Source organism: Oncorhynchus masou, chromosome 25, assembly GCF_036934945.1.
Source record: "Oncorhynchus masou masou isolate Uvic2021 chromosome 25, UVic_Omas_1.1, whole genome shotgun sequence".
Lineage (NCBI taxonomy): Eukaryota > Metazoa > Chordata > Actinopteri > Salmoniformes > Salmonidae > Oncorhynchus > Oncorhynchus masou.
In genome coordinates, this window is record NC_088236.1 from 36278160 (window position 1) to 36292650 (window position 14491).

General features: G+C 42.7%; 1 protein-coding gene across 1 annotated transcript in view; it reads left to right on the top strand.

The window, feature by feature from the left end:
- The window catches only part of LOC135514223 (cytospin-A-like), a 32232-nt gene that overhangs the window by 12873 nt on the left and 4868 nt on the right, over positions 1 to 14491 (top strand). Inside the window, exons 6-15 of the mRNA XM_064937538.1 lie at positions 1153 to 1226; positions 1472 to 1647; positions 3345 to 3529; positions 3658 to 3779; positions 7996 to 8086; positions 8799 to 8894; positions 9111 to 9258; positions 9440 to 9542; positions 13047 to 13163; positions 13980 to 14039. Coding sequence (XP_064793610.1) covers positions 1153 to 1226; positions 1472 to 1647; positions 3345 to 3529; positions 3658 to 3779; positions 7996 to 8086; positions 8799 to 8894; positions 9111 to 9258; positions 9440 to 9542; positions 13047 to 13163; positions 13980 to 14039 — 1172 coding nt within the window. The remainder of the gene's footprint in view (positions 1 to 1152; positions 1227 to 1471; positions 1648 to 3344; positions 3530 to 3657; positions 3780 to 7995; positions 8087 to 8798; positions 8895 to 9110; positions 9259 to 9439; positions 9543 to 13046; positions 13164 to 13979; positions 14040 to 14491) is intronic.

The following is a 14491-nucleotide window of genomic DNA, read 5'->3' on the forward strand; positions in this document are numbered from 1 at the left end:
GAAGCAGACTGAACCAGGTTTTCCTCTAGGATTTTGCCTGGGTTTAGCCCTAATTCTGTTTCTTTTTATTCTAAAAAACTCCCAAGTCTTTTCCCAATGACAAGCATACCCATAACATGATGCAGCCACTACCATGCCTGAAAATATGAAGAATGGTACTCAGTGATGTGTTGTGTTGGATTTGCCCCAAACATAACACTTTAAATTCAGGACATGAAGGTCATTTGTTTTGCAGTTTTACTTTAGTGGCTTATTGCAAACAGGATGCATGTTTTTTTAAATATTTTTATTCTGTATTTTTATTCTGTTCCTTCTTTTCACTCTGTCATTTATGTTAGTATTGTGGAGTAACTACAATGTTGTTGATCCATCCTCAGTTTTCTGCTATCACAGCCGTTCAACTATGTAACTGTTTTTAAGTCACCATTGTCCTCGGGGTGAAACCCCTGAGCGGTTTCCTTCCTCTTCGGCAACTGAGTTAGGATGGATGCCTGTATCTCTTTTAGTGACTGGGTGTATTGATACACCACCCAAAGTGGAATTAATAACTTTACCATGCACAAATGGATATTCAATGTCTGCTTTTTTTATTTTTAACCATCTACCAATAGGTACCCTTCTTTGCGAGGCATTGGAAAACCTCCCTGATCTTTGTGGTTAACTCTGTGTTTGAAATCCACTGTTCGATTGAGGGACCTTACAGATAATTGTATGTGTGGGTTACAGAGATGAGGTAGTCATTCAAAATTCATTTTAAAAACTATTTCACACAGAGTTCATGCAACTTATTATGTGCCTTGTTAAGCGCATTTTTACTCTTGAATTTATTTAGACTGTATGAACTTGTTATTTAACAGAAAATAACATGTTAACTCTGATACGCTTGGTGGATAAAGTCAATCATGTTTTGCCTTTTAGACTCCTTGACATGTAGCTATATTGCTATTGGCTTCAATGGGATTCAAGTATACTTCATAGACTGAATTACACAATAATTAACCCTAACCTCTAGATTCATAAGTTGGTGCTGCTAAGGTCAGTGTCTCTATCAGCTCTTGAATTGTTTGAAAGCAGATTTTCTTCCTGCGCTGTGTGTGAATATATCCTGTGGTCCGTTCACATGAACTCAGCCATGTCTGCTTCCTCCCTCAGACTCTGTTAAAAAACTGCAGGACCAGAAGCGTGACATGGAGCGGGAGATTAAGATTCTGCACCGGAGGCTGAGGGTGAGTGGGCCAGTGGACAGGGCCATCTGAGGACCAGAGGTCACTGACATGGTTAAGCACAGCGGCACTATGGTTTGACCAAACCATAGTTACAACTGGAATCCACTCGAAAGCAATATGATGATATTTGCTTACACAAATTTTCTTATTAGCTTTATCATTCCAGGCTCAGTGTTTGAAATGATGTTGCTCTGTGTGTATGTTTCTCTCTGTGTATGTGCGTGCGCCTGTGTTTGTCTGTTCAGGAAGAATCGGCAGAGTGGCGTCAGTTCCAGGCTGATCTGCAGACGGCCGTGGTCATCGCTAATGACATCAAGTCGGAAGCACAGGAGGAGATTGGGGATATGCGGCACCGTCTCCGCGAGGCCCAGGAGAAGAACGAGAAGCTTGGCAAGGAGCTGGACGAAGTCAAGAACCGCAAGTAAGAGACACTGAGAAACACGCTGTGCTTGATTCCAAGTGTCGTGGCCGACGCCAGCTGTCTTGTGATCATATTGGGGAGATGTACATTACTAGTCAAAAGTTTGGATACACCTCCTCATTCTATGTTTTTTCTTTATTCTTGCTATTTTCCACATTGTAGAATAATAGTGAAGACATCAAAACTATAAAATAACATGTATGGAATCATGTAGTAACCAAAACAAAAAGACAGCTTTGCACACTTGGAATTCCCTCAACCAGCTTCATGAGGTAGTCACCTGGAATGCATTTCAATTAACATGTGTGCTCAATGTGTGTTCAATTAATTATTAATTTATGGAATTTCTTTCCTTAATGCGTTTGAGCCAATCAGTTGTGTTGTGACAAGGTAGGGGTGGTATGCGGGAAGATAGCCCTATTTGGTAAAAGACCAAGTCCATATTATGGCAAAAACAGCTCAAATAAGCAAAGAGAAGTGACAGTCCATAATGTAAGACATGAAGGTCAGTCTATCTGGAAAATGTCAAAACGTTGAACGTTTCTTCAAGTGCAGTCGCGAAAACCATCAAGCGCTATGATGAAACTAGCTTGCATGAGGACCACCACAGGAAAGAAGACCCAGAGTTACCTCTGCTGCAGAGGATAAGTTCATTAGAGTTATCTGCACCTCAGATTGCAGCTCAAATAAATGCTTCACAGAGTTCAAGTAACAGACACATCTCAAAATCAACTGTTCAGAGGAGACTGCGTGAATCAGGAAGCCATGGTTGAGTTGCTACAAAGAAACCACTGCTAAAGGAACCCAATAAGAAAAAGAGATTTGCTTGGGCCAAGAAACACGAGTAATGGACATTAGACCGGTGCAAATCTGTCCAAATTTGAGATCTTTGGTTCCATCCGCCGTGTCTTTGTGAGACGCAGAAGAGGTGAACAGGTGATCTCTGCATGTGTGGTTCCCACCGTGAAGCATGGAGGAGGAGGTGTGGGGGTGCTTTGCTGGTGACACTGTCAGTGATTTTATTAGAATTCAAGACACTAAACCAGCTTGACTACCACAGCATTCTGCAGCGATACGCCATCCCATCTGGTTTGTGCTTAATGGGACTATCATTTGTTTGTCAACAGGACAATGACCCAAAACACACCTCAAGGAGAGTGATGGTTCTGCATCAGATGACCTAGCCTCCATAATCACCCGACCTCAACCCAATTGAGATGGTTTGGGATGAGTTGGACCGCGGAGTGAAGGAAAAGCAGCTAACAAGTGCTCAGCATATGTGGGAACTCCTTCAAGACTGTTGGAAAAGCATTCCTAGTGAAGCTGATTGAGAGAATGCCTAGAGTGTGCAAAGCTGTCATCAAGGCAAAGGGTGGCTACTTAGAAGAATCTCAAATCTAAAATATATTTTGATTTGTGTAACACGTTTTTGGTTACTATATGATTCCATATGCATTATTTCATAGTTTTGATGTCTTCACTATTATTCTACAATGTAGAAAATAGTAAAAAATAAAGAAACACTGTAATGAGTAGGTGTGTCCAAACTTTTGACTGGTACTGTATGTGTGCGGGGTTGGGTTAACAATGATTGCCACATTGATGAAGCTGGATGTGGTGGTCTGTATTTGCATCCACATGAAATGGGTGAGGTGGGACCTGATATGTATTGAGTGTGTTGGTGTTTGTCTCCTTAGGCAGGATGAGGAGAGGGGCAGGGTATATAACTACATGAATGCAGTGGAGAGGGATCTGGCTGTACTGAGGCAGGGCATGGGCCTGAGCCGTCGCTCCTCTACCTCCTCTGAGCCCTCTCCAACCGTCAAAACCCTCATCAAGAGCTTTGACAATGCCTCCTCACAAGGTACCCCAACCTGCGAGTGTAAGATATGGACCACTTTTATTCTCATTTCACCTGTATATTCCTAGTAATAAGCATAGCAGTAACACTGCTACAAATACAATGTCGTAGTATTACTGTGGGATGTGACTGATTTCTGTTCACAACAGGCCCAGTCCCCACGACCGCTGCACCTGCTGCTCCGACAGCACCTGCTGCCACATTACCACGCACTCCCCTAAGCCCCAGCCCCATGAAGACCCCTCCTGCAGCCGCCATCTCACCCATACAGGTATGCCACCTGGAACCCATTCCAGTGTGTTTGTTTGCATGGCAAGCTCTTAAGTGTAGGCATCAGGTCAAGCACACAATAAAAACCTGGCTTACACTAGACCAGTCATTCACACATAGCTGCAGTGCATTCGGATAGTATTCAGACCCCTTCACTTTTTCCACATTTTGTTACGTTACAGCCTTATTCTAAAATGTATTAAATAGTTTTTTCCCTCATCAATCTACACACAATACCCCATAATGACAAAGCGAAAACAGTTTTAAAAACAAAACAGAAATTTACAGAAGTATTCAGACCCTTTTCTATGAGACTCGAAATTGAGCTCAGATTCATCATGTTTCCATTGATCATCCTTCAGATGTTTCTACAACTTGATTGGAAAGGCATAAACCTGTCTATATAAGGTCCCACAGTTGACAGGATTGTGTCGAGAGGAAACAGATCTGCGGAAGGGTACCAAAATATGTCTGCAGCATTGAAGATCCCCAAGAACATAGGGGCCTCCATCATTCTTAAATGGAAGAAGTTTAGAACCACCAAGACTCTTCCTAGAGATTTCCGCCCGGCCAAACTGAGCAATCGGGGGAGGAGGGCCTTGGTCTGGGAGGTGACCAAGAACCCGATGGTCACTCTGACAGAGCTCCAGAGTTCCTCTGTGGAGATGGGAGAACCTTCCAGAAGGACAACCATCTCTGCAGCACTCTACCAATCAGGCATTTATGGTAGAGTGGCCAGACGGAAGCCACTCCTCAGTAAAAGGCACATGACAGCCCGCTTGGAGTTTTCCAAAAGGCACCTAAAGGACTCTCAGATTCTCTTGTCTGATTTAACCAAGATTGCCTGAATGCCAAGTGTCACATCTGGAGGTAACCTGGCACCATCCCTACAGTGAAGCATGGTGGTGACAGCATCAAGCTGTGGGGATGTTTTCCAGCGGCAGGGACTGGGAGACTAGTCAGGATTGAGGGAAAGGTGAATGGAGCAAAGTACAGAGAGATCCTTGATGAAAACCTGCTCAGGATTTCAGACTGGGGGGGAGGGTTCACCTTCCAACAGGACAAAAACCCTAAGCACACACCAAGACAACACAGGAGTGGCTTTGGGACAAGTCTCTGAATGTTCTTGAGTGGCCCGGACTTGATCCCGATCAAACATCTCTGGAGAGACCTGAAAATAGCTGTGCAGCGATGCTCCCTATCCAAGAGGATCTGCAGAAGATCTGCAGAGAAGAATGGGAGAAACTCCTCAAATACAGGTGTGCCAAGACTGTAGCCAAGAAGACTTGAGGCTGTAATCGCTGCTTATGTAAATGTGGTATTTCAGTTGTTTGTTTTCAAGAAATTTGCAAAAATGTATATAAACTTGTTTTTGCTTTGTCATTTTGGGGTATTTTGTGTAGATTGATGAGAAATGAAACAACAAGAATTGAATCCATTTTAGAATAAGGCTGTAACGTAACAAAATGTGGAAAAGGTCAAGGGGTCAGAATACTTTACAAATGCCCTGTATTTATCAAGGTCTAGATCAAATGGTGTGTTTTAGAACTGCCAGAGCAGTATGGCAAGAAATTGTTGTCTGTGCTGACTAGGTCAGGGAGTGGTGCAGTAGTGAAAGAGTTATTGTGACCATCGGGTCAAGAGCTGTCCTATATTCACAGTGTTTATAGACCTCCATTACTCCACAGATATCACTTCCTCCTCTTCCTCTGGCACTTTGTCACAGTTGACAGTCTCAGGGCTTGCCTCATACACAGACCATGAGAGATTGAGTTGTTTGAGAATGTGTCCCATAGCTCTAATTCCATTACCTCACTTTCCCTTAATTTACATTTTGGTAATTTAGCAGATGCTCTTATCCATAGTGACTTAGTCAGTGCATCCAAATTATCCATATGACCCAAAGATTCTTTCTCATGTTTTAAGCTCACACGTTTTTTCAAACATGTCAGCCGTTTTTCCTCTAACACATTTTTCATGAACCTGCAATGTAGTGTTGTCACGATAACAGAATCTTGACTTAGATACCGATTCCAAGTTTTGTATCACGATACTCGATACCACGGGGGGAGGGGGAATTAATCGTATTAGCCAATGTCGTAGAGTGGCACTTGATCCAGACAGATCTTTTGAGTTCAATATCATTACATTTGAAATGTTCTATTTAAAAAATGTATTAAAAAATAAAATTTAAATCATTAATGAATCAATTATATAATCATACAATCAATTTGACTTAGTTCTTTACCAATCTAACTACATAACAACATAATGGTAATCATTTATTTGAATGTTAAATCTCTAGTCTATTGATAATCTGGGTAAATCGAGATGTAGTCTAGGCCTATTTTACTATACAGGTGAATACATATTCAATAGGACTGTGTGCATGCATGGAGTTATTGATCTTATTTTGGCTGATTTCATGTGGCTACAGATTAAAAACAATCTGTTTCTCTTCCATTTGGGACTTATTTTATTGTACTGATCAACAACATTTGCATAGAAGAAGCAGTATCTTCTTATATAAGTGTGCGCTGTCTCTTTAAGGCCCATGACGTAAGCATTTCACTGTTAGTCTACACTTGTTGTTTACGAAGCATATGACAAATAAAATGTGATTTGATTCACACAAACACTCAGTTCGAGGCTCGAGCAAAGATGATCTTGTCCGAATCCCAAATGGACCCCTAAGCCCTACACCCTATGTACTCGTGGAGATCTGAAAGGATTTGACCGGTGTAAGCAATATGGTGATAGTTCCACCTAGGTTAGGTGGACATTTCACTGTATTGCTTATACCAATCAAATCCCCTCAGATCTCCACGAGTGAATAGGGTGTTCGATTTGGGGGTCCATTTGGGATTGGGCGTGGTAGATTAAGTGAATGAATGAAGTTTTTGGTGACAATCAGCTTTAAAATCAGCAATATTTTTTCCTTATGGTGTTGCATATTATCATATTAATAATAATGTAGTGAATTGATGTAAGCTTCAGCTGTAAGCTAGTACTGTAAGCTAGTAATGAAAGTTAGCCTACAAAGCTGGAAGTTACTTACGGGTGCAAATTATTGTATGGGACAATATACATTTGAGAAAGATAATTTGAAAAATACAATTTCGCTAAATGTATTTATTGGTTTCTTTTCATTTTGATAAGGGATGAAAATGCAATGATTTGAAAGTTATTTGTTGTAAAAAAAAAGTTGTCATTAGATGTGGGGTGAGGTTGCGAGAGAACTTGGAGAAACAACGGGGTCCCCAGAAATTCTGTCCAAAGAAAATGGTGTCCCTGCTGAAAATGTTTGAATACCACTGCAAAAGAGTATAAGGACAAATTCAGTCATTCCATGTAATACTGTGGACAGAGGGGCACATCTGAGCATTGGATATTTTATATACATTATTTAAACAGAGTATCAGATCTTCTCATATGAAAGGGGCAAAGTTCAGCGAGAGATTGGTTTTTCTGTTTCCTAGACAGGTTTCATGTCTTCTGTCCTGCTTTTTCTCATCTATCCTCCTCTGCAGTCACACGATTATTGCCAATGTCTGGCTGCTGGTGTTGCGGTCAGAATGGCCTCCTCGACCTGGGCATTTTTTCAGAAATCACACATAGTAGGCTACTTCTATAGGAATTGTGAAGGTTTTTGGATAAAAAAAGGGGTTTATGTGGTGGGCGGGGCAATGAGCATGATCGACTCAGAGCGGCTACATTTTAGAGGCCCCCATCTTGTCGGTGTAGAGAAAGTGTTTGCATTTATGCTCCATTTTCCTGCAATTCTACAATATTTCTCCATGGAGCTGTGAGGAAATGCTGCAGCTTTAAACCTAATTTCCTGCGATTCTACATATTCTGTCATGGCACTAAAATAACATTTTGGTTTTAAAGCTATTTTGCTAAAATTCTATGCATTTTGCCATGGCAATGCTGTGTTCTTTTACTCAAAAATAATAACAAAATGAATACTCAATTCTCCCTGATTGTCTGGCTTTTATATAATATTTTTCTCAAACATTATATTATTTTTAACTATAGGTTCATTATCTTTTCTATATACTTTATATCTGCTTACTAGCCCTTTCAAATACACTATTTGACTTAGGTAACCTGAAAAAATGCTTAGGCTGACTGCCCAAGCATTACAATGGCAGAAAATCCCTGATTTTGTATGTATGTGAGCAAGTTTTAATCCAATGATTGTTGGTCTATTTCAGAGACACTCCATAACTGGGTCCATTTCTGCACCCAAAACCCTCTCCTCTATGAGTGACAAAAGGCCCAGCTACGCAGACATCAGCATGCCAGGTGAGTCCGCAGAAACACCAACACTGACAGCAGAGCTCCATATCTGGATCTCATTCCGTCACTCGTGAATAAAATGAGAGAGGAGTACTCCGTCACAGTCACTCATAAAGGAGGAAAATGGCTGCAGATATAACGCAATTTCATCTTAGACATCTTAGCTCCTCCTAGTATTAAGGCAGTCTGTGTTGGGCAATACAGTATGTGGATATATTTGTCATTTTTAAGTTTGGTGGTGCATTGCGCCCAAAGCAGTGGGGTGGGTGTCTTTAGCCACTAAGGAGGCGAGCATGGAGTCAGCAGTCACTTGAGTCAAAGTCACTTGACTTTGATGTGTGGGTTTAATAAAACACCATAGAAAGTGTGGTGTCCCAGTGACTGGCCTCCCCCATAAATGTTGTCATACATATTCTAGTGAGTTCCAGGGCCTGGAATGTGAACGTGCTATAATGGTCATGCCCTCCGATGTTTAGTTAAATGTCCCTGTTGTTTTTTAACCTCATTCGATGGTACTTGACAGTTCCAGGGCCTGGAATGTTACTTTGATCCCTTGAGTATAAGAGGAAGAAATAAATCCCTCTTGCTTAAACTAACATTTTGAAGGGAATATGAAGTCACTTTATTTCAATGCAATGTTTCTGTTTCCTCACTTTGGTTGTGGGGTTGTCATAATGTTTGTGTGTTTCATCCTGTCGCTATCCTCTTCCCTCCACAGCAGAGCATCTTCTCAGGGGCTCCTCTGCCAGCCGCCCTGCCTCTGCTCTCCAGAGGGTGTCCAACATGGACTCATCAAAGGCCATGGCCATCTCAGGTATCATAAATCATGGACATATGAACAGGCCTTGAAATAGATCCATAATTTTTTTTAAATGGTTGCCAGTAAAATGAAATGCATTTTGAGAAAGAATTTAACGACATTTATAAAAAATAAATGATTTTTTGTTTTTTTTGGGGGGGGGGTATGTTGTCGCTGGCAGTGAAGACGGGTCACTCACTCTGTATCTCTGTCTGTCTGTGTGGTGGCCAGTGTCCCGCAGGAGCAGTGAGGAGATGAAGAGGGACATCTCTGCACCTGAAGGTGGCTCCTCCTCTCTGATGGCCATGGCCTCTGCTTCCTCCCTGTCCTCCTCCTCCCCCACCGCCTCTGTCACCCCCACCGCACGCAGCCGCCTCCGGTAAAACCCTCATCAGCTCCATGCCTTTGATACGATACATACTAATCCACTAAGTCCTTTTTATGTTTTAAACAATATTTTGACTATACCAAATGGGCTTTGTGGACTAGCTGGTCAATGGAGTCTGAATATGTGTGTTAATTCAAATTATTCTCTGTCCTCTCCAACGTGGTGTGTTCAGAGAGGAGCGGAAGGACCCCCTCTCAGCGCTGGCCCGGGAGTATGGGGGGTCCAAGAGGAACGCACTGCTCAAGTGGTGCCAGAAGAAGACTGAGGGTTACCAGGTATGTGTTGTTCAGTCAGAACAGGTCAGGTCATTTCACCTCTCGGGTCGCTCTCTGTTGATGAGGATTTATTTTTTCAATAGTGAAACTCTGGTGGGGGTTTTTATAAGCTCAACTATCTGGAGTGACAATCTAATTCAATAACTTTGTCAGAATGTCCGTTATTCCTTCAGAGGTCTAGTTCAGTTAATTGTTTTTTAAAAGCCCCTCTCCGACACCTACGTCAGCGCATCCTTTATGCTCCCCTCTCAAGTCGTAAACTATTGTAGATGTTGTCATGAGGACTGTTGTCAGTTTTATTGTGTTGTCCTTATGTTTCTTCTCCCACTCTAAAGCATGTGACTGGACCAACAGTCCCTGGGAACGGCTTCAAACGTCATCCACAGAGGGAATAAACATTTGGCTACTTTGAAAACTTTATTTATTGGTTGAATTTGCTATTTAGGACACGTTTTTAAGACCCACTCTGTCATATTGAAACATCCTTTTTTTTATGGTCTTGGTCCTAGTGACTGGTCGTCATGGTTCTCCAGGAAGTGCTCCAAATGTTACACATGTCGTGCCAACTGCCTGTCAGAAAAGCTGTGAATTGCCCTGGCTGAGAGGAGGGCAATGAGATTCAATACATTGGGGATTCACACTATAGTGGGATGGAAACAAACCAGCTTTGTTTTTTAGGGGGGGGTCTTCTGTTGTTTGAAATGTTGCTCTTGCTGAGCAAGCAATCCTGCCAGGATTACGATGTGGTGTTAAGAGATCCTCCTGTCAAATGAATCTGAGTAGACACATCATACTCCACTCAATCTTTATGACCTCTTCCTTCAGAGAAACTTGGTCATTCTGATAAAACAGTGTTTGTTCGTGAGGAAAACAAGCCAGTTTATTTCTGACAGTATGGCCACAACAACCTCTCCCTCAACCGTCAGTAAAACAAAGGAGTTGATTGTTGACATCAGGAAGCAGAGGAGGGAACATGGCCCGGTCCACATCAACGGGACTGCAGTCAAGAGAGTAAGCAGTTTGAAGTTCTTCTGAGTCCATATCACAGATGACTTGACGTGGACCAACAACACCACCACTCTTGTCAAGAGGACGCAACAGCGTCTCTACTTCCTAAGATGGCTGAACGAAATTCGTCATGCCACCCCGGGTCCTCTCCAAATACTATCGCTGCACCATTGAGAGCGTCCTGACCGGATGCATCACGGCCTGGTACATGAAATGCTACATCCATGACCGCAAGGCCCTCCAGCGGCTGGTGAAGACGGCCCAGCACATAACTGAGACCGTACTTCCACCCATCCAGGACATGTACTCGAAATTTAACCTGAGAAAGGCCCCGCAGCATCATCAAGGACCCCACACACCCCAGCCATGAGCCATGGGCAGACGGTATCGGAGCATTAGGTCTGATACCAACAGGCTCAGATACAGTTTCTAACTACAAGCCATCAGACTGCTGAACACTTGAACTGGACTGACCACATGCTTGTACCAGGCGCAGCAGTTTGTGTCAAGAAATGCAGCGCTGCTGTGTTTTTTACACTCAACAGTTTCCCGTGTGTATCAAGAATGATCCACCACCCAAAGGACATCCAGACAATTTGACACAAATGTGGGAAGCATTGGAGTCAACATGGGCCAGCATCCCTGTGGAACGCTTTGGACACCTTGTAGAGTCCATGCTATGACGAATTGAGGCTCTTCTAAGGGCAAAATGTGTGGGGGGTTATACTCAGTGTACATTCTTTGTGTACTTTGGTATACTCTGTACATTCATGCTACACACACATCTCAACTGCTGCTACCAGACTCTTATTAGGATTGTTAAATGCTGCACACTTTTAACATTTGCCCCCAAATCTCCCCTTGCCAAAACACTTCTAAATAACAGACTATAAATGGTGCCTTCCTGTAATATAATTATGCTAAAATGTTTTCTATTCTACTGAGCCATTTTAAATCAAATCAAATGTATTTGTAAAGCCCTTCTTACATCAGCTGATGTCACAAAGTGCTGTACAGAAACCCAGCCTAAAACCCCAAACAGCAAGCAATGCAAGTGTAGAAGCACGGTGGCTAGGAAAAACTCCCTAGAAAGGCCAAAACCTAGGAAGAAACCTAGAGAGGAACCAGGCTATGAGGGGTGGCCAGTCCTCTTCTGTCTGTGCCGGGTGGAGATTATAACAGAACATGGTCAAGATGTTCAAATGTTCTTAAATTACCAGCATGGTCAAATAATAATAATCACAGTAGTTGTCGAGGGTGCAGCAAGTCAGCACCTCAGGAGTAAATGTCAGTTGGCTTTTCATAGCCAATCATTAAGAGTATCTCTACCACTCCTGCTGTCTCTAGAGATTTGAAAACAGCAGGTCTGGGACAGGTAGCACATCCGGTGAACAGGTCAGGATTCCATAGCCGCAGGCAGAACAGTTGAAACTGAAGCAGCAGCACGGCCAGGTGGACTGGGGACAGCAAGGAGTCATCATGCCAGGTAGTCCTGAGGCATGGTCCTAGGGCTCAGGTCCTCCGAGAGAAAGAGAGAATTAGAGAGAGCATACTTAAATTCACACAGGACACCGGATAAGACAGGAGAAGTACTCCAGATATAACAAACTGACCCGAGCCCCCCGACACGTAAACAACTGCAGCATAAATACTGGAGGCTGAGACAGGAGGGGTCAGGAGACACTGTGGCCCCATCCGATGATACCCCCGGACAGGGCCAAACAGGAAGGATACTTTACTTTGTTCGTGTTCTTATCCATTCTTATTTCTTATTGTTGCATTGTGGAGAAGGAACCTGCAAGTAAGCATTTGGTTGGAAAGTGTATACTATGTGTATCCCGTACATACTGTGTATCTCATACATACTTTTTATCCCGTACATACTGTGTATCCCGTACATACGACTAATAAAACTTGAAACTAGTAGGAAGATGAAACAACGAGTTGGTTTTATTATGTTGTTTTTTAAATTATTATATCCATTTAGTAGTTCCAGTCTTGTCCCATCGCTGCAACTCCCTTATGGACTCGGTAGAGGCGATGGTCTTCTTGACACACTGGTCGCTTAACCTGGAAGCCACCCGCACCAATGTGTCGGAGTGAACACCATCCAACTGTCGACCGTGTCAGCGAGCATGTGCCCGGCCCGCCACAGGAGTCGCTAGAGCGCCATGGGACAAGGACATCCCGGCAGGCCAAACCTTCCCCTAAACCGGACGATGCTGGTCCAGTTGTGCGCCACCTCATGGGTCTCCTGGTCGTGGCCGGCTGCGACACAGCCCAGTCTCGAACCCGGATCTGTAGTGACGCCTCTAGCACTGCGATGCCGTGCCTTAGACCGCTGTGCCACTCTGGAGGCCCAACGAGGTGTTTTTAGGACTGATGTCTGGGACCCAGTATCTATTGGATTATCAATACAATACACTTCTGAACCCTACATGTCTTTACACTGTACCTTTGCAATACAATAAAAAATGTTTCCCCTCTTTCTGGCAGAACATTGACATAACAAACTTCAGCAGCAGCTGGAATGACGGCCTTGCGTTCTGCGCTGTGCTCCACACCTACCTGCCTGCTCACATCCCCTACCAGGAGCTCACCAGCCAGGAAAAGGCAAGCCGATTTCCTACTGTAGTGATGATAAGTAACAATGTGTCATAGAATTGTAACCAGGTTTCTATCTAACCATTACATGTGGAATAATTACCTGATCAGAAAAAGTCACGTCAGGGCTCATGGAAGCAGGAAGTCGGTACAATTTCATACATTTTCGACAGATGATTGGTTTGTTCAACATGGTGGGATCTTTTTGTGTGAGTATAATTATTTGAGAAACTTCGGTGGAAATGCCAAATATTGACTTAATAACCATCATATTGAAGTGAACTTGGAGTCACGTAATGATATGGGCCTACCACCACGACTGGGAAAAGCAGTAAATGCTTATAGGCAGATGAAATAAGTTATATTCATGCTAATTCCCAATAGGCTCAATATCGAGGGTAGGCTATTATTTAGAATTCTGGTGACATGATGATCGGTTCTTGGCTGCTCATCCATATCTCATCATATAGTCACCCCACTGTCCACTTTATCAGCGAAGTCTAGAGAGCATGTGCCAAAACCAGATTATGCAAGTTTACGTGGTTTAAATTGCAATGGAAACCCATATAACTAACGTTTTTCATTCGGTACATGGGAACTTAACTGCAAACGTCATTTTTATCTGCAACAAGTCAGTTTGATGGAAACATCTCTGGTGGGAAAATGCACATTGTTTTTAATGCAGATTTTAGAATATATTTGCATGGAAATCTGTTGCCAATCGGATGGAAACCTAGCTATTGTTTAATCTTTTACAGTTGTCTCAAGCTGTCATCAGGGAGCTTTATAGTGTGTGATTGTGTGTTTTTGTCTCCCGATCTTTAGAGGCGTAATTTCACACTAGCCTTCCAGGCTGCAGAGAGTGTGGGGATCAAGTCCACTCTGGTAAGATTCAAGTGAAAGATGAACTGAACTGTGAATAACAGAGGTGTTCTTCACATGAACGTATTAAACATATATCTGACATACTTAGAAATTCAGTTTTTCTAGAGAATCTTTCAGACTCATTTCACCTTACAAATCACCACACTGGTGCTGGCATGGTGGTGAATTATGACCTGCTAATGTATTGCATATTGAGGATGGTATTTTTTTTGTGTGGAACTGATGACTGTTCTCACAGGCTCTTATAGGCAGACTTCTGTAGAGAAGATAAATATTTTAGATGAAATACTGCTTTCATTGTGCATATGTGCAGACTTGAAGTTTCATAGCATCACCTGGAAAGCTATTTTAGTCATTTTCACAAAATAAGTCCTCACATGAATGTGCATTCAAGAAGTATTCAGACCCCTTCCCCTTTCCACATTTTGTTACGTTACAGCCTTATTCTAAAA